At 42.2% G+C, this 25,756-nt stretch overlaps 1 protein-coding gene across 1 annotated transcript in view; it reads right to left on the reverse strand.

Annotated features, from left to right (window-relative positions):
* LOC137433137 (uncharacterized) overlaps nt 1–25,756 on the reverse strand; it is a 131,370-nt gene that overhangs the window by 99,950 nt on the left and 5,664 nt on the right. The window contains exons 3-4 of the mRNA XM_078783346.1: nt 16,939–16,971; nt 2,502–2,567 (exon numbers count right to left, since the gene is read on the reverse strand). Coding sequence (XP_078639472.1) covers nt 2,502–2,567; nt 16,939–16,971 — 99 coding nt within the window. The remainder of the gene's footprint in view (nt 1–2,501; nt 2,568–16,938; nt 16,972–25,756) is intronic.

Raw genomic sequence — 25,756 nt, forward strand, 5'->3', positions numbered from 1 at the left:
AGATCGACTGGACAACCCTCCCATCTACTTTCTCAACAATCCTCTCCAAGAAGTTCTGTCGCTCAAGATTTTGGGTCTCACTATCTGCCATGATCTTTCTTGGGAAAACCACATTTCCAAGCTGGCCTCCAAAGCCAGTCGCCGACTGGGCATCCTCCGTCGTGCGAAGTCCTTCCTCGGCACACCTGAGCTCCTCACCACATACAAGGCTTTCATCCGCAGCTCAATGGAATACTGTTCTCCCCTATGGGCCGGTGCTCCTGCCTCACACCTAGCTCGGCTTCACGCTGTTGAAACCAAAGCTTTCAGAATTATTGGAATCTCCCGCGATGAAGCTATCTCTGAGGGCCTTTCACTCACTCACCGCAGGCAGGTAGGTGGTCTTTCTGTCTTCTACCGACTCCTCTCCGGCCTTGCACCCCCAGCTCTCTCTGTGCTCTGTCCCCCAAATATTCCTACAGGTCGCACAAGATCTGCAAGCAACCCTCTGATGGTTAAACTGCCGAAATCTCGGCTCTCCGCTCACCTTCACTCTTTCATTCCTCTTTTCTCCCGCCTCTGGAACAAACTCCCTCACTCCCTTCAATCCCACTCCTCCCTCCAGGTCTTTAAAACAGCTGTTCACCACCATCTCTTATCTTCCCCCATCCAAAACCTTGATCTTTTCTACCCCCGCTAATTCACCCCAGATCCACCTTGTTTGAAATTCCAACTTCTTTCCTGGAAGTCCTGGCAGTGTCCATATGTTTTATACCTCTCCCACTGCCCCCTTCCCACGCCCCCCCCCTCCCCCCAAAGCCCTCGCCCTCTCTCAGATCTCTCGATGTCTCCATGTCTCTCGGTCCCTGCTCTCAAATGTTGTGTTTGTGTCCTTCCCCCTCTCTCCCCATCTTGTCTACCGCTCCCTATGTTATATGTTTTATGTGTCGGTTTGTCTTTCTGTGTAATTAATGTTCGCTCTTTCACGAGCCTCGATCTTGTATACAAAAAAAAAAAAAAAAAAAAAAAAAAGTGATCACAAAATTAAAAGTAAATTATTTAATTTAAAATGACACATCGAGGAAAAAGCTTCTCACACCAGTTATTTTGTTTTAGTAAAAACAAGAATGACAGCACTGTGGTCACAACTTGCGACAAAATCCGCTAATGGGCCAATTGGGAAACGCCCATTTAAAGCACTCTTAAAGGATGAACAGCGCGATTGGCAAACACATTTAATTCGCTATTTTAAAAAATCAACTCGACACCTCTTATCCACGTCACCCTCCTAACGGTTATATCATAACGAGCTTATTTGGCACACTGTCACGGATTGCTTAACACCAATGTAAGACCTTTCAAAAATTCCGTAACGATATTTTTTTCTGTAAATTACATAAAGCGATACTTCATTACTGTGCGTACCATGTGTTCTAATGGGCTTGATTAAACCTGACTATTATTTGACATATGATTAGATTTTACACTCATCGTGAATAAAACTCAACCCAAACAAGGCCAATTTTTTTTCGTAATTTGTGTTACTTAACACTTGATTATGTAACGTAATGTAACGCTTCATTACAGTGCGTCCTGACGTACCATACGTCCTGATGGGCTTCATTAAACCTTACTATTATTTGACTTATGATTAGATTTTTCTGGGTCTATCCTTATGAATAACACTCGACCCAAAAAAAGCCAATGGAAATCTGATGAAACAAACCCAGGCAATGTATAATCAGCAGAGGCCTACACTACAGGCCTAATGTGTTCGGCCCACCAGGAAACCAAGTGGGCGGCAATATTATTTTGTCTCGGTGCTATGGTAGGTGGTGTCAAGTGACAGATGTGGGGTGGGTGTGGTCCGGCAGCTGTCCGACCAATGGGTGCACATTTCAAAAATCCCCCCCCCCCCCCCCCAATAAGAACCCCAATAAGAACCCCAACAACAACAACAACAACAACAACAACAACAACAACAACGTGAAGCTCTTGTTGACCTGCAACATGTCGCAAGTACAAATAGTAGCATCAAGTACCAAGGGCTCAGGTGTATGACAGAAATATACAGTGAAGAAGACACCCTTCGGCATAATTATGAGTGCACCATAGCAGACAAATAAGTTAAAAAATCGAAAAGACTTAATATCACAAAATTAAATTTAAAAAAGAAACAAGCAATATCTCTTCCAACAAATGAACTCAGTAATATTTAAAAATGCAACGCCATCAATGTTTTAACATTATGCCCATTCAAGCAATGGTGATTCATGAGCCTGCAGTCAAATTTATTTGCGCAATCAGGTCCTCTCCAAAGCAGGTTGGCCTTACGAGTCAAGCTGTCAACATCTAACACGCAAAACTATGAGAGACACGTGCTCATTTATTATAAAAATGACATGTTTGCATGTCGTGGTGAGTTGAAACAAGAAGCAAAAGGAGTTCAATTGTATCGGTGACGTGCAATGCAGACCTATGGATCAGTGTGTCAGCGTGCCAGGGGTGAACAAACTTTATACCTTCTGCCGTCTCATTAGGTCTCACCAACTCTTCTGTGCTTGCCAAAGTGAATTCATAAATATGACCTGCAGTGAGATTCGAAAATACACAAACAAAAGTATGCAAACAATGGCTTTCCCTGTGAACTGCTGCACACATCAGTGATGACATCTTGAGTTAAGTTTGCTATGAACAGGTACGTGTAATGTAAATATTTATACATCAAAATTTCATTTCCAGAAGCAACCTTTCATTAATCATTATAAAATGACACCAGTGGTACAATTAAGATTGACTGATAACTCAACCGTTCAATAATGTCTAACAGAAAAATGAAATACAGGATGGATGCTACAAAGGCACAAACAGCGCTATAAAATGACGTATTCATGTAGGAAAAAAAATCTCCATACATAATGTGCAACTTTTCAAAATGGCGTGCCAACGATCACGTTTCACAAAAGGAATTCCAGGGAGGATTCATTAATTTGGAAAAGTATGATGGATAGAAGTTCCACAAAGTAATCCAAGCATTCCAATTTTAAAGTGAAACATAACGAAACGTTTATAAGATCTTGTCGAATTTTGTATTCACTTTATGTACGAGAGGATCAATTTTTAGCGAATTGTCCAGGTATTGGTTTTTACAGATTCCACATATCCTGCCTAAAACTGGCTGTGTAGCATTTCCTAACATCCTCAACAAGGTTGGCTGCTCCCCAAGGTACCCATGTTTTGACATTTGATTCGTCCTAAGTTTTTCAAAGCAGCGAAACTCTTGGAGTTAGAGCATCGTACAGAATCGAGATACGAATCCCTGATTGGTATGTGAAAAACATTTATTCACAGGCTTCGGGAATGTCTGCTAACACGTGTGTGAACCCTAAATCCCAGCTGCTAGATTGTACTCCCTGTAATATCGTGAGAGAGAATGGATACAAGTTATCCCACGTTTTACTTACTGTTGTATTCTGGTAGGCAGCATACTAAATGCTTTTCGTTCTCACTTATAAAATAAATAAATAAATAAATAAATAAATAAATAAATAAATAAATAGAATAAATCCACTGCTGTGATATATATATATATATATATATATATATATATATATATATATATATATATATATATATATATATATATATATATATATATATATATATATATATATGTATGTATACATACATACATACATATATATTGTTACGGATTCGTCACTTCCGTTGTTGTGGTTTTCCTCCACTTGAAATATTTCTGATTCTATGTATTATTATTGTCTTCAAAAGGCTTATTGTTCATGAACTGCTTGCAAAGGATAAAAGCGTTAATGTTAAAAAGAGACAGGAAGCCGGATCGGGAGCCGGAAGAAGAAGAGGAGGAGAAGACAAAAAGGGCGCAGCGAATGAGTCGGACAAGAAAGCCGAGTTGCTCCGGGTTCTGAAGCGAACGTTGGCGAGCCAGAGTCACGAGCGAACTTTCGGGTTTCCGGGAGAGGAATTCCTACGACGGAGTTGTCGTCGCTGTGACCAGTCAACCTGCATGTCAGGTTTGCGATTGATTCAGGAGAGAATCATCGCCGTGCCATGCACCACGAGACCGGGTCGTCGGCCATTTTGACTCACGCAGGATTTGTGCTTCGCTCGCGGTTTCGTTTCTTTTTGACAATTCTCACCGCATTCAGACGTCGATCTGGGGCGTGTGTGTGACGCGGATTTTTGAAGGCTAATTCGTCCATACCGAGGGTGTGATCTCTTGGTCGCCTGTAGGGCGCCTTTGGATTTCCCAGTCGCCTTGAGGGCGCCTTTGTACAGCTTTGGCTGTGTGACTGCCCTGGCCATCCACACGGGATTCTGGTCGTTTGGCCCTTGTTCTAGCGATCGCTGGAGCGAAACAACTTCGTCTTGGAGCCGGGAATAAGAGACATTGGGGAATGTGGTTGTTACACTCACTTGGAGTACAGTGAGTTATATATTGCAAAACTGATGGTACCATCATAGGACATATTGATTGTACTTTTGAATACTATTGTTGTTGTACCGTTATTCTTGTGTGATCTCAATACAATATTTGTTTGTGAGTAACAATTGGGGTGGCTTCTCCATTGATCTTTGACACACAGAATAACACATTTTTCTGCCGTGACACCTCTCGGGGCTTGAAGGTACACCGTGACTAGGGGGTCGGGGAGGAGCACGTAACAATATATATATATATATATATATATATATATATATATATATATATATATATATATATATTATATACATATACATATACATATACATATATATATACAGTCATGTGAAAAAGTAAGTACACCCCATGTAAAGTTTTGACTTTTTCAACATATTTCAACATACAGCTATTTGATCTTCATTTCAACAATATTGATAGATAAAGGTGATATAATATAACAAATATCATGAAACATTTACATTTTGTAGTCCATTGTATAATTTAAATAAACATAAATGCAAATTTCGCATGTGGAAAAAGTAAGTACACCCTTGGCTCTAATAGGTGGTATTTGGCAGAAACAGAACTTTGGCAGAAACAACCTCAAGTAGACATTTCTTATAACTGTCTACCAGTCTCTGACATAGACTGGGAATTTTTTTTGCCAACTCCTCCATGCAGAATTCTTTCAGCTGTGCGATGTTTGAGGGGTTTTTTTTGCATGCACAGCTCGTTTCAAATCCCCCCACAACATCCCAATGGGATTTAGATCCGGGCTTTGACTTGGCCATTCCAGAACCCTCCATTTCTTTCTTTTCAGCCATTCCTTGGTGGATTTACTGGTATGTTTAGGGTCATTGTCATGTTACAAGGTCCACCTTCGGTTAAGCTTCAACTTTCCGAAAGATGGCCTCACATTATCCTCAAGCACCCTCTAGTACAATGAAGAATTCATAGTGGATTCTATGATGGTGAGCTGCCCAAGCCCCGATGCAGCAAAATTGCCCCAAACCATAATATTTCACCACCAAGCTTTACAGTTGGTATCAGGTTCTTGTGGTCAAATGCTGTCTTTGGTTTTCGCCAAACATGACTTCTGGTACTGTGGCCAAGTAGCTCTACCTTTGACTCATCTGTCCAGAGCACATTGTTCCAGACGTGCTGGTCTTTGCCCAGGTGTTCATTGGCAAACTTTAGTCTTGCCCTGATGTTCTTTCTGGACAGCAAAGGTTTCCTCCTGGCACACCTCCCATGTAGATCAAATTTGTGCAGCCTCTTTCTAATGGTAGACTCGTGCACTTTGACATCAACAGTGGCAAGAGCTACCTGTCGGTCCCGTGATGACATTCTTGGGTTCTTAGAGACTTCTTTCAGCATCTTGCGGTCTGCTCTTGGGCTGAACTAGCTGGGGCGGCCTGGCCTGAACAAGTTGGCAGTTGTTTGGAATCTTCTCCACTTGTAGATGATCTTCCGGACAGTCGAATGATTGATTTCAAATTGTTTGGAGATCCTTTTAAATCCCTTCCCAGACTCGTAGGCATCTATAACCTTCTTTCTGAAGGCCTCAGAGAGCTCTTTTGATCTAGGCATGGTGACGCCGCACACTTCAACAACAAAGAACAAACCAAACTAAATGTCTGAGGTTTAAATAAGACAGGTTCCTCCAAGATCCTCTCAAACGATGTTCTAATCATTTGCACCTGAGCTGGTGCACCTGATTCTAATTTTAGGTATTTGAAGTCGTGATAAATGTAGGGGTGTACTTACTTTTTCCACCTGCGAAATTTCCATTGATGTTTATTTAAATTATACAATGTACTACAAAATGTAAATGTTTCATGATATTTGTTATATTATATCACCTTTATCGATCGATATTGTTGAAATGAAAATCAAATATCTGTATGTTGAAATATGTTGAAAAAGTAAAAACTTTACATGGGGTGTACTTACTTTTTCACGTGACTGTATATATGTAGATACATCTTTTTTGCTTGTACAACTTCCTTTTCTTGTAAAAATTTGTGGTGTTTTCCGTGTGTGTTTTGATACTTTTATATATATATGTACAGTGCCTTCAGAAAGTATTTACACCCCTTAACCTTTTTCACATTTTGTTGTGTTACAGCCCGAATTTAAAATGGATTAAATACAGATTTTTTTGGGGGCACTGATCTACACATAATACCCCATAATATCAAAGTGCCATTTTTTTTAGAAATCTTTATAAAGTAATTAAAAATGAAATACAGAAATATCTAACTTACACAAGTATTCAGCTCCCTGGGTCATTACTTGGTAGAAGTGCCTGTGGCAGCGATTACAGCTTCGAGTCTTCTTGGGTACGTCTATCATCTTTGCACATCTGGATTTGGGGAGTTTCTCCCATTCTTCCTTGCAGATTTGCTCAAGCTCTGTCAAGTTGAATGGGAAGCATCAGTGAATAGCAATCTTCAAGTCTTTTCACATATTCTCAATGGGATTCAAATCTGGCCTTTGGCTGGGCCATTCAAGGACTTTTGTGTTCTTGTTCTGAAGCCATTCCAGTGATGCTGTCTGTGGTTGTATGTTTGAGGTCATTGGCGTGTTGGAATGTGAATCTTCGCCGCAGTTTAAGGTCTTTTGCACTCTGAAGCAGCTTCTCCGCAAGGATTTGCTGGTATTTGGCTCCATTCATGGTTCTCTTCAACCTTACAAATCTCCCAACCACTGCCACTGAAAAGCATCCCCATGTCATGATGTTGCCACCACCATGCTTCACGGTAGAGATGCTGTTACATGGGTGATGAGCTGTGCTCGGTTTCTGCGAGACGTCAGTGCTTTGCATTCAGGCCAAAGAGTTCAATTTTCATCTTGTCTGATAATTGAGCACATGACAAGCACATGCTAAAACACATGACAGCACGCAAATTCCAGGCGTGCTGTCATGTGTCTTTTTCTCAGGAGTGGCTTACGTCTGGCCACTCTCCCATAAAGTCTAGATTTGTGAAGTGCTGCAGAGACTGTTCTCCTTCCAGCAGGTTCTCCCATCTCAGCCAAGAAACTCTGTAGTTCTGTGAGAATGGTCATGTGAGAATAAATGGTCATTAGATTTTTGGTCACTACCTGACCAAGGTCCTTCTTGTCCCGTTGCTCAATTTGGTTGGATGACCATCTCTAGGAAGAGTCTGGGTAGTTCCATATTCTTTCCATTTCCTAATGATGGAGCTCACTGTGCTCTTGGGAACTTTGAACACTCTAGAAATAGTTTTATACCATTCCCCAGATAAATCCTCCTCACAATTCATCTTGGAGTTCTATGGACAGTTCCTTGGACTTCGTGGTGGAGTTTCTGCTCTGACATGCAATGTGAACTGTGGGACCTTATATAGGAAGGTATGTGTCTTCCTAAATCATGTCCAATCAATTGAATTGGCCAGAGGTGGACTCCAATGAAGTTGTAGAGACATGTCAAGGATGATTAAAGAAAATTCGAGGGCCTGTGCTCATTTTGGAGTGTCATCGCAAAGGGGTTGAATACTCGTTGACTCAAGTATAGAATGCAGAGTATTCCATCGAGTTGTAAAAATAGAGGTAGAAAGAGGCTAGAGTGGTTAAGTAATGAGATAAAGACAAGCAGAAAGCATTTTTTAGGTATAAAATAACAGGACTCGTGTCAAATTTATATCAATATAGGAGTAAGCAGAGGCAAGCTGAGAAAATAACTCGGCAAGCCAAAAGAGAGTTTGAGAAAGACATGCCTAAGAAAATTAAGCATAATAGTGAGGTATTATTTGAGTATGTCGGGTAAAGAACAGGTTAAGACAAGGGTGAGCCCATTAAGGAATGGCACAGAGAAATTGGTTAGTGAAGAAAGTGAGATGGCAGGTTTATTAAACAGGTATTTTGCTTCCGACATTTTTTTTGTATTGATAGTCGAGGCTCGTGGAAGAGCTAGTTGTGGCGCACTGAACTGATCAGAATGCAACAAGATAAAATGGAAGAGAGAGAGAAAGAGAAAGAGAAAACAAAGAAAGACAGAAATTTTGAGACAGAGAGAGAAAGAGAGAAAGAAAGCAGTCAGAAAACACCAACAGCTAATCAGAAGGCCAAGAGAGAGGTAGGTGGAAAAACAATAGATGTGGGGAGGAATGGAGGCGGATGCAGTCTGGGAAATTTACGCAAGAACAGTCAGGAATATTGGCAATAGCTGAGAGTATTTATCAAGGAGGTGAGGAAGACCTTTTACAGAAGATCCAGGTCAGAGTAGAGGAAGTAAATAAACAGCTCAGATAACGAAGCATAGATAAAGCTCCAGCTGGGTGCAGATAATATGCATCCGATGGTTTCGAGGGAGGTGGCAGAGCAGATTTTTTTTTTTTTTGTATACAAGATCGAGGCTCGTGAAAGAGCTAACATTAATCACACAGAAAGACAAACCGACACATAAAACATATAACATGGGGAGCGGTAGACAAGATGGGGCGAGAGGGGGAGGAACACAAACACAACATCTGAGAGCAGGGACATCGAGAGAACTGTGGGAGGGAGAGGGCTTTGGGGGGGGGAGGCATGGGAAGGGGGGGGAGGTGGGAGAGTTATAAAACATATGGACACTGCCAGGACTTCCAGGAAATAAGTTGGAATTTCAAACAAGGTGGATCTGGGGTGAATTAGCGGGCGTAGAAAAGATCAAGGTTTTGGATGGGGGAAGATAAGAGATGGTGGTGAACAGCTGTTTTAAAGACCTGGCGGGAGGAGTGGGATTGAAAGGAGTGTGGGAGTTTGTTCCAGAGGCGGGAGAAAAGAGGAATGAAAGAGTGAAGGTGAGCAGAGAGATAAGCGAGATGTTAGTGGATATCTTTAAGAGCTCACTGAAGTCAGGACAGGTACTGGAGGATTGGAGAGCAGCAAATGTAACTCTTATTTACGAAGGCATCCAGAGAAGAATTGTGGAACTATAGATCTGTTACTTCGACTTTAGTTACAGGGAAGGTGTTGGAGACGTCAATTAGGGACCAGATGAGAGACCATTTAAATAAATACAAACTAATTAAAGACAGTCGGCATGGATTTACCAGAGTGAGATCATTTTAACAAATCTATTGGATTTATATGAAGCAGCTCAGAAATCCATTATATGGATGAGGGAGGGGCAGTGTACGTAGCATATCTACACTTTAAAAAGGCATTTTGTAAGGTACCACATAGGAGGTTGTTAGCCAAGGTGAGGGCTTGTGGAGTGGCTGGTCAGGTAGCTGACTGGATTACAAACTGAATTAGTGATAGGAGGTAAAGAGTGGCTGTAGGTGAGAGGATGTCTGGGCTGGGAGGAATGTGCTTCAAGGGCTCAGCAGTGGGACCATTTTTATTCTTAATTTACATCAACGATTTGGACAGTGGGGTAAGAGCCGGCTTAACCTCAGTCATACAGTGCATTCAGAAAGTATTCAGACCCCTTCACTTTTTTCACATTTTGTTATGTTGCAGCCTTATGCTGAAATCGTTTAAATTCTTTATTTTCCCTCATAAATTTCCCTCATAAAACAATAATCTACACTCAATAAATCGACACTCAATAATAATTTCACACATGAAAGTCCGCTTCGAGTTTGCAAAAAAGCAGCTAAAGGATTCTCAGACAGTAAGAAACAAGTTTCTGTGGGCTTTCATGTGTCTTTCACTGGGGGGAGGCTTCCGTCTGGCCACTCTGCCATAAAGCCCAGATCGATGGAGTGTTGCAGTGATGGCTGTCCTTCTAGAAGTTTCTCGCATCTCCACACAGAATCTCTGGAGCTCAGCCAGAGTGACCACATCGGGTTTTTGGTCACTTCTCTTACCAAGGCCCTTCTCCCCCGATTGCTCAGTTTGGCCGGGCGGCCAGCTCGAGGAAGAGTCCTAGTTGTTCCAAACTTCTTCCATTTAAGAATTATGGAGGCCACTGTGCTCTTGGGAACCTTCAATGCAGCAGAAATTTTTTGTAGGCTTCCCCAGATCTGTGCCTCGACACAATCCTGTCTCTGAGCTCTGCAGGCAGTTCCTTCGACCTCATGTAGTAAGGGAAACATATGAAAATCTTAACTAAATTGTTACCAAAAAATTTATTCACCAATATGTTTGTAAAGGTGTGTAATAACATGTGTTAAAATGTTGAAGGTCAACTCCCGGTGGGAAACCCAGAAAAAAAGCTGTTGAATTCGGGTACCGAAAAATTATTTTCGAGAATTTTTATTTTTTTAAATCGGCCCTTAAGTAACTTATGAGGGGTCAAATAAGGGTTTTTCATGATTCTGAGTTGATTGTTAACATTTATATTTCACCACAGACACTCCTTTGTGGAAAAATAATTTCTAAATATATCTCATTTTCTACTTTGCAGGACATGGAGTCTAGCAATATGGATGAAGACGTTACTCCACCTGTGCTCAATTGCTTCATCTGTGCACGCTCGGATACACCAGCTGAAAGGCTCATACAGGCAACTCCAAAGGGATACTCAACTTTATTGAAACAAGCAGAAACTGTCGAAAATGTTACTGTTGTGGAACGTATGAAGGAGGCTCAAAAGGAAGGAAAACTGAGGTACCACCAGAAGTGTAAAAATGATCTGTACAACAACTTTGTTGCAACCACCAAGAAGTCAGCTCAAGCATCAAAGGCAGAGAAAGAGTCATCAAAGTTGAAGAGAAGACGCACTACTTGTGAGTTCAGTTCATCAACTGGCTGCAGTTCTAGAAGATCACAGTCAGTTGACCTGTATAAGGATGTATGCATTCTTTGCAACCAACCAGCCCAGCTCTACAAAAATAATCCAGCACAAGCTAGAAAGAAATACAGAGTGCCAGATAATTTGACTGCAGATACACTGAAGGCAAGCTTGCTGAAGACAGCACGGAGTCGCGGGGATGACTGGGGCACTGAAGTCACTGGACGCCTGGAAGGGATCAACGACTTGGTAGCAGAAGAAACACTGTACCATTTGCGATGCAAACTTATGTTTGCGAGAGGTGACAGTTTGTCCAAGACTGATGAGGAAGGAAAAAGGAAGAGAGGACAGAGGAGTATTGATGAGGAGCGAGAGGCAGTTTTTATTGAATTCTGCGAATGGTTAGACTCAGAATTAGAGCATGGGGTAATGAACATGGACCAAGTCCATGAAAAGCTGCAGGAGTTTGATCAGTCACCAGAGAAGAGCCTTTCTTATTCAAAGCATTGGCTAAAGATAAAACTTCTAGAGAAATACGAAGACACCTTGTATTTCACAACACAGGAAAGAAGGGCAGATGTACTCTGTCTCAAAGATGGCACCGACAATATTCTGCGAGTGCATCATGCTAATCTTGACCATGGAGATGAGAAGACTCAGATCATAAAGACGGCACTCAAGTTCATATCCAATGATATTGCCTTGATTGATATAGGTCCAAAGTCATACCCCACCACACACAGTATGACTGACATCGATAGTCAGCTGACACTTGTTCCTGCAAGCCTTCAGATGTTCTTGAGACCGATTGTCAAGACAGACGAAAGAGTTGCCGTTTGGGGGCAGAATTTTATTAAGGCCTGTCGACCTCGGTCTGGAGTATTGCCACACCAAATGGGGCTTGCCATACAACTTGATCATAGATTTGGGTCAAAATGGATGCTCAACAAGTTCCACCGGCTGGGATACACTGAGTCTTACATGGAGACACAAAACTACAAATACTGCTTCCTTAATAGTAGGAGTGGAGATGATGTTCCAGATACTTCTGGCACTCTTGACACCATTGTGGAGGAAACCGATGAACAGATCAATGATGAGGTTGCGGTTGATGCTGCGCTTGAGGATCAATCAGTGATGACAGCCAAAGTGCCAGCCAGTGAAAGTGAATTGTCAAGTAATGATCAGGTGGTCTTTATGGAGGTTGGGGAAACAAACAATGCAGTCACTCAGTTTGTTGGAGACAATATAGATTTAAACATTGTCTCTATTCACGGAAACACTCCCTTTCACTCAATGGGTTGGATCGAAGTCACCTCTCCGGCACCACCTTTGCCAGATCCACAGACAACAGCAGCTTTCCCCCGGGTGAAGTTGAAGGCACTCGACAAAGCTAAGATCCTGAGAGGAACTGAAGTAAAGATTATTCCATTTACGAACAGGAAACAGATAGGAACGAACGCGATCATGTTTCTCCCCCTCGCTGAGCTTTCCTCCTCCCTGGCTCATGATCAGCCACTCCTCACTCCAGGTGACACACTCTGGGCAGCGGGGTGGGTGATCAAAGCCAACGATCCTGAGTTCCCACACTCCAACTGGAATGGCTGGATGAAGAGAATCCATGCTAATGATGCAAAGCAGAGCACACAGATCGAGTTCCTCCCAGTTATTGAAGGAGACCCTAATGACCTCAACACCATCTTCACCACTCTGAAAGAGTGCATACGGCGCGCTGGGGTCGCTATAGTGACCTTTGATCTTCCGATTTGGCTGAAGGCTGTGAATATAATAAAGCAGGCAAATCTACCCGTCATTCCAAGGTTGGGGTCACGTGCATCTCGGCCTGTGGAGTCTGTAATGGCATTACATGCAGAAACTGCAGTCATGATGTTGTTGAGTCTGAAGAAGACATAGACAATGACTGTTGAAACTTCTGACATTGTGAATGAGAAATAACTCTTGAGTATTATATATGTATGTGAAATAAAAGCTACTTTGTGTGTAAATGTAAAAGTGAAAATATAAATGTTAACAATCAACTCAGAATCATGAAAAACCCTTATTTGACCCCTCATAAGTTACTTAAGGGCCGATTAAAAAAAATAAAAATTCTCGAAAATAATTTTTCGGTACCCGAATTCAACAGCTTTTTTTCTGGGTTTCCCACGGGAGTTGAACTTCAACATTTTAACACATGTTATTACACACCTTTACAAACATATTGGTGAAGAAATTTTTTGGTAACAATTTAGTTAACAGATTTGTGAAATATCTCATAAAATGCCCTTACTAATGGCTTGGTTTTAATGTGATATTTCAGATTTTTATTTTTAATAAATTAGCAAAACTTTCTAAAATCCTGTTTTCTCTTTGTCATTATGGGGTATTGAGTGTAGATTGATGAGGGAAAAAATGAATTTAAACGATTTCAGCATAAGGCTGCAACATAACAAAATGTGAAAAAAGTGAAGGGGTCTGAATACTTTCTGAATGCACTGTAAGTTAGATAGCAGAGAGGAAGGTGATCAGATTCAGTAAAGTACGGGTATTAGATACTTTCATAGATTGGGCAAAACATTTGCAGATGAAGTTTAATATAAAGAAATGTAAGGTGCTGGGGATGGGTAAGAGTCATGAAAATAGAGATTACATGCTGCAAGGGGCTATATTGAAGCGTGTCACAAATGAGAAGGATCTGGGGGTCATAATAGACACGGGGGAAGGGAGGGTAAGCAGACTGGGCAATGCCAGGCAGTTATAGGTAAAGCAAATAGGGTTTTAGGTTGTATTTGTAGTGGGATAAATTATAAATAAAAAGATGTTGTGTTCACACTGGACAAGAATGTAATGAGGCCTCACCTCGAATATTGTGTTCAGTTTTGGTCACCACAACTCAGGAAGGACAAAGCTGTCATAGAGAGAGTTCAGCGCAGAGCTACGAGATTGATTTCAAGCCTAGCGAGACTCGGCTTGGAGAAGTGGCTAAAGGAGACAGGGCTTTATATGTTAAAAAGGAGGCGGTTGCAAGGGGATATGATAGAGATATTTAAGATAATGAAGGGTATAGACAAAATATGCGAAGAAAAGTTCGTCAGCTGAATAGACAGTTGTTTTTTTTTGTTGTTTTTTGTATACCGAATCGAGGCTTGTGAAAGAGCTAACATTTATTTCACAAACAAATCAACCAGACAAACAAAATATATAAAAAGAGGGAGCGGAGGACAAGATGGGGAGAGAAGGGGAAGCACACAAACACAACATTTGAGAGCAGGGAGATGTGTGGGAGGGAGAAGGCTTGGGGGGGAGGAGGCGTGGGAAGGGGGGGGGGGGGTGGGAAAAGTATAAAACACAAGGACACCAAGGACTTCCAGGACAGAAGTTGGTATTTCAAAAAAGTGGATTTGGGGTGAAATTAGCGGGGGTAGAAAAGATCAAGGTTTTGGATGGGGGAAGATAAGAGACTCGAGTAACGTAATCCTGAGAGTAAAGAAGAGGAGAGTAAGGAGAGTTAGGATAGCATTAAGGTCAGGGTCCTTCACTCAGAGAGTAGTTAATGCGTGGAAAACAAAGAAAAGTAATGGCAGCAGAAACAGTAGATGGGTTTAAATTGGAATTGGAAAGGTACCTAGAAGCATCGGAGATAGAGGCGGAACATGGATATTGGCAAGACTTGTAGGCCACCTGAGTATGGATGGGTGATTGTGTACATCTCTGTGCTGTGTGTGATTTCTGTGAGAGGGTCTCGTCAAGGGATCATGTGTAGTCGGTATATATTCTTCACCCTAAAACCACCTTCGCCCACAATAATAAAAATAATAAATAAATAATAAAATAAACAAACAAACAAGAATCCCTTTTTTCTTAGCATCCTTGTGATATCCCTGAGTCAGCAGCTCAGGGATTGCCACTCTTTTCTCATCCTCCCTCCATCCTCCCAACGAAATTAAGTCGTTAGCTTGAGGATTTACTTAATCTGGTGTTGGTGTAGGGCAAGCATGATGGGCAGAAGAGTTCTGCCCATTACACAAGGCATTCTCTAAAGCCTCCTCGTGCATCAAATTTCCTTGTTAATCCTTGTGACATTACAAGAGAATGGAATGAACGTAAAGAGAGAGAGAGAGCACCACTACATTTACCTGCAAACTACAGTGCTACACACTCATAAGTATATATATATATATATACCAACAACAACAACAACAACATGCATTTTAAAGGCCATTTTCCCTACTAGAGCGGGGGTTCGCTTTAATATATATACCGTTCAATTTAATTTGCATTAACATTTTCCTTTTGACCTTTTCAAGTAAAGCTATCATATTCTGTTATTTCTTTGATATACATAGAGAATTCTTCTGTCTACAAAACTATAAGGACACTTTGGACACAAAAGGTCATTTGTCCTAAAATTTCAGAAACCACACAAACTTCCTTGATCAATTTGCTCGTATTAAGCCATTCTCACAATCAACAATCTTCATCCCTTTTAACTTCTATGAATGAATGAATGAATGATCGTTTTAAGGCCATTTTCCCCACTAGAGCAGGGGTTAGCCTTGCGGGCCCCATGACAATCATGGTTCCCTGTTTGAGACAATGGTTTTATGGCCGGATGCCCTTCCTGACGCCAACCCTTGGTCACGCTCTTATGATGCGCAGGGATACGGTGTACCTATTCTAAATCAGGGTACACACCGTGATCATTCATCCCAGCAAGCTGGTACTCAATTTGCCGACCTCGGAAGGATGACAGGCTGAGTCAACCCCCCTGGCGTTAATTCAGCGATCGACCGGGATTCGAACCCAGGATCCTAGGATCCCAAGCCGGCACCCTAACCGCTAAGCCAACACCAGGCTATCCCTTTTTATCCCTTTCACTATCCCTTTCACCAGGCTAACCCTAACCCTGACCCTTTTAACTTGTATGTCCCCTTTAATTTTTAGGATCCCAAGCCGGCACCCTAACCGCTAAGCCAACACCAGACTATCCCTTTTTATCCCTTTCACTATCCCTTTCACCAGGCTAACCCTAACCCTTATCCTTTTAACTTGTATGTCCCCTTTAATTTTCAGCAGCTCCGATTCGTTGAGACAGACTATGGCTTGGTTGATGCCCCTATTTAAAGGAAGGATTGCTCCAAGATGCGGCACTCTCTTCAAGTACTGCACAAGAGTGGCAATTTGGTTTCGTGTGACCCAGACTATACGATTCAAGAGCGAGCACACTAACAACCAGGAAGTGTGCTGCAGAACGTACGCATGTCATAAGGTTTGTACTTATGTATAAATGGCGGGTTGTTAGGATGGATGTTATTCCTCGGCTGGATGTTAGCTGGGGATCCAGCTACAATATGTAGTTGGCGGCCACATTAAATATCTTTCTTGTAGGCAAGCGTTGTCGAGTTATCGCTGAAACCCTCTTCAAATTACATATTCTTACCACCTTCAGTTGAACATCAAGCCTGGTAAGCTGGCTGGTGAAAACCTGGGCCAAAAGTCTTTGTTATGACTCGGCTGGGGTTTGAACCGCCGACCTTTCAGACTCGGAACGGACGCTCTAACCATTACTCTACCGAGTCTGGTAAGACTAGTTATTGTGTCGTAACAATCTTGGAAAATCTTTTCGAAATGTTTCTTTAGAGACATCATGAGATTCGCATCAGATTTCTATGGACCTCATGAAAAAGCAGACGAGTGTTTTATTTGTAAGAAAAGTGTTAAGTGATAAGATTTTTTTAAAACCATAATGTGACTTGGACGTTATTGATACGTAACATGCAAAGCGACAAGGTGCAAGTGAAGTGTGTGACTTTACCAGGAAGAGGACAGGCTCCGTGACAAGTTGACTCTGTATTGTGGAGGGGGGAGATCACAGCCGATAGGGTTGGGGGTGAAATTGGGTTGGGTGGAGGGTGGCAGCAGGAGGAAAAAAGGGTAAAGTCTCAGGGAAACGTTTCGAGTCAATTTGCCCTGGCTATGCATGCCCAAAGTTGTGCCAAATTTTCAACTCAAAGTGTGGTACTATGTATACAATTATTACACAAGGCACTTGAGGAAAACAGTTAATTAATGGCAAAAATGGGCAAAGTTAATGACGATTTTAAAGAGCTGTGGAATATCTATTATCCTATAGTAAAATAATGATAATAATAATAATAATAATAATAATAATTAATAATAAAAGGTCTTCCTTTTTGCAAATGACTCCATATTGTGTCGTACAAGACCCTATCTCACTGCTCGGCAGGTGGCAGCTACAGCTATGTCTCTCTGTTGAGCTGGAAATGATTAGACTCTGGTCTGATAATTGGAACATGTTCATCAATCCCCGAAAATGTCAGTCTCACCCTATCGCTCCATAATGATAATCCACCAATCTATTTCCTTGGGCATGCGCCCTGGAAGAGGTTCAGTCTCTTTAATTTATCGGCCTCATCATAAGCCATGACCTTCCTGGGCCGACCACATAGCAAAGTTGGCGTCAAAAAACAGCCACAGGTTGGGCATCGTCCGTCGATCCAAGTCTTTCCTTGGAAAATCGTAGCTACTCACAGTCTACCAGGCTTTTGTCTGTACCTCAGTGGAGTTCCGCTCTCTATTCTGGGCTGGCATTCCAGCATCAAATCTATCTCGTGGATTCTGTGGAGTCAAACGCTCTCAAAATTATTGGAATCTCCCATGATGAGGTCGAAGCATAAGATCTGTTCTCAAATTGCAAACAGGTCGGTGGTTTCTCTTTTTTTTCTCCCAACCAATTGACCAACATTGCTCCCTCTTCTCTCTCAGTATTCTGACCAGCAACTTCAGGACGCATCCATTCTTCCGGTAACCCCCTCCTGGTAAAACTTCCAAAATCCAGGCTGACTGCACACCTCAACTCTTATTCCTCGCTTCTCCTGTCTATGGAACCCCTTTCCAGAGGCTGTTTTATATCTCGCTCCTTCCTCCAGAACTTCATTCGGTGCACCATAATCTCTTGTCATTCAAAATTATGTCCTATGATGTTTATTATCCCCATGAACCTTTCCTAACCCAATCCTCTTACTTGCTTGTTTCAGGGTTTCCTCCCCTCCTCCCTCTTCTCTTATCATCTTCATTGATTCCCTTGATGTTTGTCCCAATGTCAGTTCTACCTTACTCTTCCATGAGCATCACCCCTGCACATTAAAAAAAAAACATTTAAAATCCTAGTTTTTTATTATTATTACCGCAACATGCATATCACACACAGTATTTCCAGTAATAACTGATCAACATTACAGCGCTGTTTGTGCTTTTCAAGCAAATATTGAATGACAAGTCTCTGGATGTTAAAGGAAATTCTAACACATCACATTGCACAATTGCTATAGCATACAATCACCGTCCAATTAATCTGGAGATCTGATTGGAATTGTCCTGATGACAATAAGGAATGAAAATGAGGAAAATTATCAAAGAACTGTTCTCTGAATCGCACCAGCACAGTTCAAGTTTATCAGAATAACAATTCTAAGGATGAGTTTTCTGAACTTGCAGGTTAATGCAATGCCAACGATCAAAGATAGACGACAGTTAAAAAGGAATTTTGTTCATTGGCATTTCATTTTGCGCGAGCATCATGGTTGGAAAAAGAAAGGAAAACTTCGATTTATGCCTGACAAACGGTGGAACAACCAATCTAATAATCACTGCAATGTTATAAAACTGCATGACAATGCGGGTAAGGGTGAAACAGAATAAAGTAACAATATGAAACAAATTAAGCTGCACGATTGCACAAGTGGTTTTTTCATTCACGACTAAAAAGGGCATGCGATCAGAGATGACAATCTTGTTAATTCCTGCATATAGAAAGTGACATTTAAGTATTACCAAATGACTCAAGGCAAGGTTTTCAATTTACCACATGACAATATAACAACGTTGTCAAGATGGGTGGGTAATATTGGGGACATTTTGTAAATTGCTTTATTTACCAACAGATGAACTCACGACGTCGGACATTGACAAATGGGGATCTTCTGCCTTTTCATAATGTGAAAAAATTCCTTAAAATGGCTCCGATTAAATTGATCAAAATGTTGCGTCGGGAGGGAGGAGAGACGCAAGTGAACTTCTCCACAAATTACAAGGACGTCTCTTTGGAATGGACCAATCAACATAGTACATGGAACTTGAGCCTGGGTAAATGCATCTTATGGGAAGTATTCAGATGGGAATGCCAAATACGCCAAATTAAGTGTTCCCAATTTCATCGTGGTAAATAACCAGTCATTGAGCTAAATATATATTTGGGAAGTGGGGAGGGGGGAGAATAATTTTTAATCATAAGTAAAGGTAAAGCCTTGTATTTGGTATTCATTTTAGCAACTTTATATCATCGAAAGCTAGTTGCACAGATAGTTATTCAGAAACGGTTGCAATAATTTTCTCCAGTCCTCTAGCATTTTTCCACTCCACTAATTACCATATTCTGTAATTCCTCACTTAACGCTGTTTTTTTTAACGTCACTGATACAATAGAGAACATATATCCTTTAACGTCGCGATGTTCGCTATTACATAATTTGCCAGCAACCCACAGTGAACTATTTTGTGTCACGTAAACATGGAGATGTATGTAGATTGTAGATGCTGAACATTTATATCATGCCATTTTAATATTGTTTGAAGTGTGATTCAATTCAATTGGAGTGTGTTCAATACAAATACGAGTCAAAACGCTCAATAAGTGAAAGTACTGAGGCCGGTAATAAGAAAACAAGAAAAACAATTGGTTATGAAATTAAATTGGAAATTTTAAAGTGTTTTAATGGCGGGGATTGAATGAATGAATGAATGATCGTTTTAAGGCCATTTTCCCCGCCAGAGCAGTGATTAGCCTTGCGGGCCCCATGACAATCATGGTTCCCTGTTTGAGGCAATGTTTTTTTTTTTTAATGGCCGGATGCCCTTCCTGATGCCAACCCTTAGTTGCCTCTTACGATGTGCAGGGATACGGTGTACCTATTCTAAATCGGGGTACACACCATGATCAGTCATCCCAGCAAGTTGGTACTCAATTTGCCGACCTCGGAAGGATGACAGGCTGAGTCAACCCCCCTGATGTTAATGTAGCGATCGACCGGGATTCAAACCCAGGATCCTAGGATCCCAAGCCGGCACCCTAACCGCTAAGCCAACACCAGGCTTCGGGGATTGAGCAATTGATATCGGGAGAGCAGGTGGGCTGCCCCAAGTCCACTACTCGCCAATCCACCTAGCCCCACATCGACGAACAACCTTCACACCCATCACTGGTGAGTGTTATCTTATTTAAATTCATATTTATTGTATATTTAGTAAATTTCATTTTAATATGTTGTTTTATTTAAGATTTAAAAAAAAATTAAGTTCATTTTTGTGGTAAATGTAGGATACTCGTGTAGTATATCAACTTTGAATGCTTTTTTTGCACAAGAAACGTTCAAAAGAACATAACTCTAGTTTATACATTAATTATTATGGGAAAATGTGATTCGCTTAACGTTTTTTTTGCTTGAAATCATATTTTTCCAGAAAGCAACTACAATGTTAAGTGAGGACCAAGTGTCTATCTCTTCCTCACCTCATCCTTTCTCCTGCAAGCCTCTCAATTTTTTTTTTCTTCCACACTATATGTACGACTTAGTGAAGAGTCCATGTTTGAGTGTTCAGATGTTCTGCGAGATTCACTGCTGCTTGCGTATTTCCAAAGTATAACTTATCAGTTTACGCAAGGATAAAACTAGAATGGCACTCGGTAGAGCACATACCTCTGCCAGGCTGAATAGTTTACGTTTTGTAATCCACTGTGATCTGCATTTGGACCTTAAACAAAATCGAATTGGCTTGTTCTTGTCACTTTTTAAGTTTTGGCTCTATCACTGAATATATCGTTTTTGGCCCTTTCACTCAATGGTAAGCCTGGTATTGGCTTAATGATTAAGGTGGCTGGATGGCTGAAGAATTCGATCCAATGGTGTGCCATTGAAATAACAACGGGTGGGTTGACCCAGCCTATTAACCTTCCAAGGTCGGCAAAATGAGCACTAGATTACTGGTAACAGGGACACTGCATCAGCAGCACAGCTGCACTTGCAGAAAATGATGCAACCAGCAGCCACTGGCTACATACAAAACAACAACAACACCTCAATGGTGAAGAATGACTTTAAAAAATTCTCGGATCCAGAAGCAGATCGAGATGTTCACCAAAATTGAATCGATTCGTCAAGATCACTCACACACACAACCTGTCCACCAGGTTTTGTCCGAATTTGTCTATAACTTTTTGAGATATCCTGCTCACTGACAAACAAAAAACAGACAGACAAATAAACAGACAGGGGTGAAAACATAACCACCGTCCACATTCTGGGGTACAGTGGTACAGCCTTCCCCCCAGAAAACTATGCAGCCAAGCAGCCACAGGGTTGTGTAAGAACAACCAACAAGATGCAATGCAGACGGTCTGCCCATATATGCAGTGCCTTCATCAAGTATTCACATTTCACACCCTTGACTTTTTCATATTTTGTTGTGTTGCAGCCTGAATTTAAAATTGATTAAATCGAGATTTTCTGTACCTGATATACACATCATATCCCATAATGTCAAAGTGAGATTTATTTTTTTATTTTTTTTATTTACAAAGTAATTAAAAATGAAAAGCTGAAATGTCTTGAGTCAATAAGTAGTCAACCCCTTTGCCCAAGACACTCCAAATTGAGCTCAGTTATATCCAATTTCCTTTGATCATCCTTGAGATGTATCTACAATTTGATTGGAGTCCACCTGTGGCCAATTCAATTGATTGGACATGATTTAGAAAGAAACACCTTTCTATACAAGGTCCCACAGCTGACAGTGCATGTCAGAGCAGAAACACCACCAAGAAGTCCAAGGAACTGTCCGTAGAACTCCGAGATATAATTGTGAGGAGCATTTATCAGGGGAAGGGTATAAAACAATTTCTTGTGTGTTTCCAGTTCCCAAGAGCACAGTGAGCTCGCTCCATCATTAGGAAATGGAAATAGTATGGAACAACCCAGAGTCTTCCTAGCGCTGGTAATCCGACCAAACTGAGCAACCGGGCAAGAAGGACCTTGGTCAGGGAGGTGACCAAGAACCCAATGACCACTATGACAGAACTACAGAGATCCTTGAAGAAGAACCTGCTGGAAGGACAACAGTCTCTGCAGCATTTCACAAGTCCACGCTTTATGGGAGAGTGGCCAGATGGAACCCACTGCTGAGAAAAAGGCACATGACAGCATGCCTCGAGTTTGCAAAAAGGCACGTGAAAGACTCAAAACATGAGGCAAAATATTCTGTGGTCTGATGAGATTAAAATTGAACTCTTTGGCCTTAATGCAAATCGCTATGTCTGGCAGAAACCGAGCGCAGCTCATTACCTACGTAACACCATCCCTACCATGAAGCATGGTGGTGGCAGCATCATGTTATGGGGATGCTTTTCAGCAGCAGGGGCTGGGAGACTTGTAAGGATAGAGGGAACAATGAATGGAGTTAAATCCAGGCAAATCCTTGAGGAGAACCTGCTTCATTCAGAATGCAAAAGACCGAAGACTGTGGCCAAGATTTACGTTCCAACTGGACAATGACCCCAAGCATACAGCCAAAGAAACACTGGAATGGCTTCAGAACAAGAACGTCCTTGATTCATTGATTGATTCTGGAAAAAAAAAAACCCGAGTAAAACAAATTAGGTGAGAATCGGTACAGTTTTGACTAATTTACTTCATCGAGTGACTGAGTCAATGCAAACATTATCCTGATCATGCTGATTCTGCTAACGAAGATGTGTAAATGAAGTTTTCACTGAATTGTACACGTCATTGCATGCTTGATGTTGTAAGCTATTGGAATGTGTAAGGATGGTTCTTGGATTCCTTAAAAATCACATTTTATGACTGGTAGAACTTCTTTGAAGAAGATAGGTTTTTTGGGGGTTTTGAACGTCCCCACAGCCTTATATTAGCTGAAATCCGATATCTGTTTTCAGTTTTTATGATCGCCGAGATGGCATAAGGCTCGACTGGAATAAAATCCGCGAAAATCCGATAGATTTTGATAAATTGCGTTGAGTGATTTTGATGTAATGTATGGGGCGAGGCCTAATATGGGCCTTGCCTAGCTTCGGTCACATGATGCACACACGCACCTACCAAAGTAATGACACATTGTCAGAATAATTACCCCACGTGATTTCACTGTCAGTTTTTTAAAAGATACTGTATGCTATGCACCTCCCTCTTGGCCGGACATCCTGCCCCCCCCCCCCCCCCCCCCCCATTGTGGACTGCTTATTTGTAAAGTCTATGAGACTTGGGTTAACATTTTTAGGGGACCAAGAACTCCATAGAACTCCAAGAACTTCAAGAGGCTCCATATGATACTGAAACTAAATTAATGAAAAATGGATGTTTTAAAGTGAAATTACACCTTTTGTCCCATCCTGCAGGCAAATGTACCACGTGATACATGGCCGGTGGGCAGGCGAGACGGCAGCTCATCTGCATAATTGATTACTCTCGTGCATAAACGTAACAGGTGCGCGGCCATGCAAGCGAGATGACGTGTGGTTTTGGTAGACGCTGGAGTGGTTGAACAGGTGCATGGCCATGCAAGCGAGATGACGTGTGGTTTTGGTAGTCGCTGTAGTGGTTGAACAGGTGCGCGGCCATGCAATCGAGATGATATGTGGTTTTGGTAGTCGCTGGAGTGGTTGAACAGGTGCGTGGCCATGCAAGCGAGATGACGTGTGGTTTTGGTAGTCGCTGTAGTGGTTGAACAGGTGCGCGGCCATGCAAGCGAGATGACGTGTGGTTTTGGTAGTCGCTGGAGTGGTTGAACAGGTGCGCGGCCATGCAAGCGAGATGACGTGTGGTTTTGGTAGTCGCTGTAGTGGTTGAACAGGTGCGCGGCCATGCAATCGAGATGACGTGTGGTTTTGGTAGACGCTGGAGTGGTTGAACAGGTGCGTGGCCATGCAAGCGAGATGACGTGTGGTTTTGGTAGTCGCTGTAGTGGTTGAACAGGTGCGCGGCCATGCAAGCGAGATGACGTGTGGTTTTGGTAGTTGCTGGAGTGGTTGAACAGGTGCGTGGCCATGCAAGCGAGATGACGTGTGGTTTTGGTAGTCGCTGGAGTGGTTGAACAGGTGCGTGGCCATGCAAGCGAGATGACGTGTGGTTTTGGTAGTCGCTGTAGTGGTTGAGCAGGTGCGTGGCCATGCAAGCGAGATGGCGTGTGGTTTTGGTAGTCGCTGGAGTGGTTGAACAGGTGCGTGGCCATGCAAGCGAGATGACGTGTGGTTTTGGTAGTCGCTGTAGTGGTTGAACAGGTGCGTGGCCATGCAAGCGAGATGACGTGTGGTTTTGGTAGTCGCTGGAGTGGTTGAACAGGTGCGTGGCCATGCAAGCGAGATGACGTGTGGTTTTGGTAGTCGCTGGAGTGGTTGAACAGGTGCGTGGCCATGCAAGCGAGATGACGTGTGGTTTTGGTAGTCGCTGGAGTGGTTGAACAGGTGTGTGGCCATGCAAGCGAGATGACGTGTGGTTTTGGTAGTCGCTGGAGTGGTTGAACAGGTGCGTGGCCATGCAAGCGAGATGACGTGTGGTTTTGGTAGTCGCTGGAGTGGTTGAACACTCAACCACAACAAATTTGGTGGAAATCCGATAAATTTTGACTACCTGACAAACTTTAAAGATTAACGTGGGAAATGATGAAAATTACAACATTAAGCACAACCCTCTCCGCTCCTCCTTCCCCTCCCCATTCCCTCTCCCACCTCTCACCTCCCCTTCCCCCTTCCCCCACACCCTCACCTCCATTCTCTCACTCTCCCTCCCCCACGCCTCTCTATCTCTCTCTGCCCCACCCATCTCTCTATCTCCCCCACCCTCTCCATCTCCCCCACTCCTCTCCATCTCCCCACCCCTCTTTCTCTTTCCCTCACCTCTTCCTCTTTCCCTCACCTCTTTCCCCTCCCTTCTCCCCTCCCTCTCACCTTCCTCTCTACCCTCACCTCTCCCCCCCCTCTCTGCTTCCATCCCTCCCACCACCTTCCCCTCCCGTCCTCTCTCTCTCCTGCTCTCTTCATATTCCCGTGACTGCGTTGCCTGGCAACACCGGGTACTTTTGCTAGTCTATAATAATGATAATAAAACAATATAATTACCCCATGCACACACAAAGTGAAAAGTGGGGTTAAACAATTGGTTTACTTTGTCTGTCTGTGTGTCTGTACAACATTGTCTGTCTGTGTGTCTGTACACAAACGTCAGTTTATGAGGAACAACTTAATTTCAATTGAAAGTTATATTTTCAACACAAATCGGAACATGAATCAGAAAATGAACCTGTGGTTTAGCAGTACTTTGGCTCTGAATCTCATCCTGATCGTGCACACACAGAGAAGTGAGTAAATTTATTTCGTTTGTCTACCTGTCTGGCAATTGAACAAAATTGAAAATCATTCCAAATAAGAAATCGACTTTTTTTAAGGACGTCATAAATGACAAAAACAACAGACACGAATAACTATTGTAATGTGTTAAATAAAGTGGTGTAAATGACGCTGCATCAATGGCGGTATTAACTTCGGA

The sequence above is a fragment of the Myxine glutinosa genome, chromosome 8 (genome assembly GCF_964187855.1).
Source record: "Myxine glutinosa chromosome 8, kmMyxGlut1.1, whole genome shotgun sequence".
NCBI lineage: Eukaryota > Metazoa > Chordata > Myxini > Myxiniformes > Myxinidae > Myxine > Myxine glutinosa.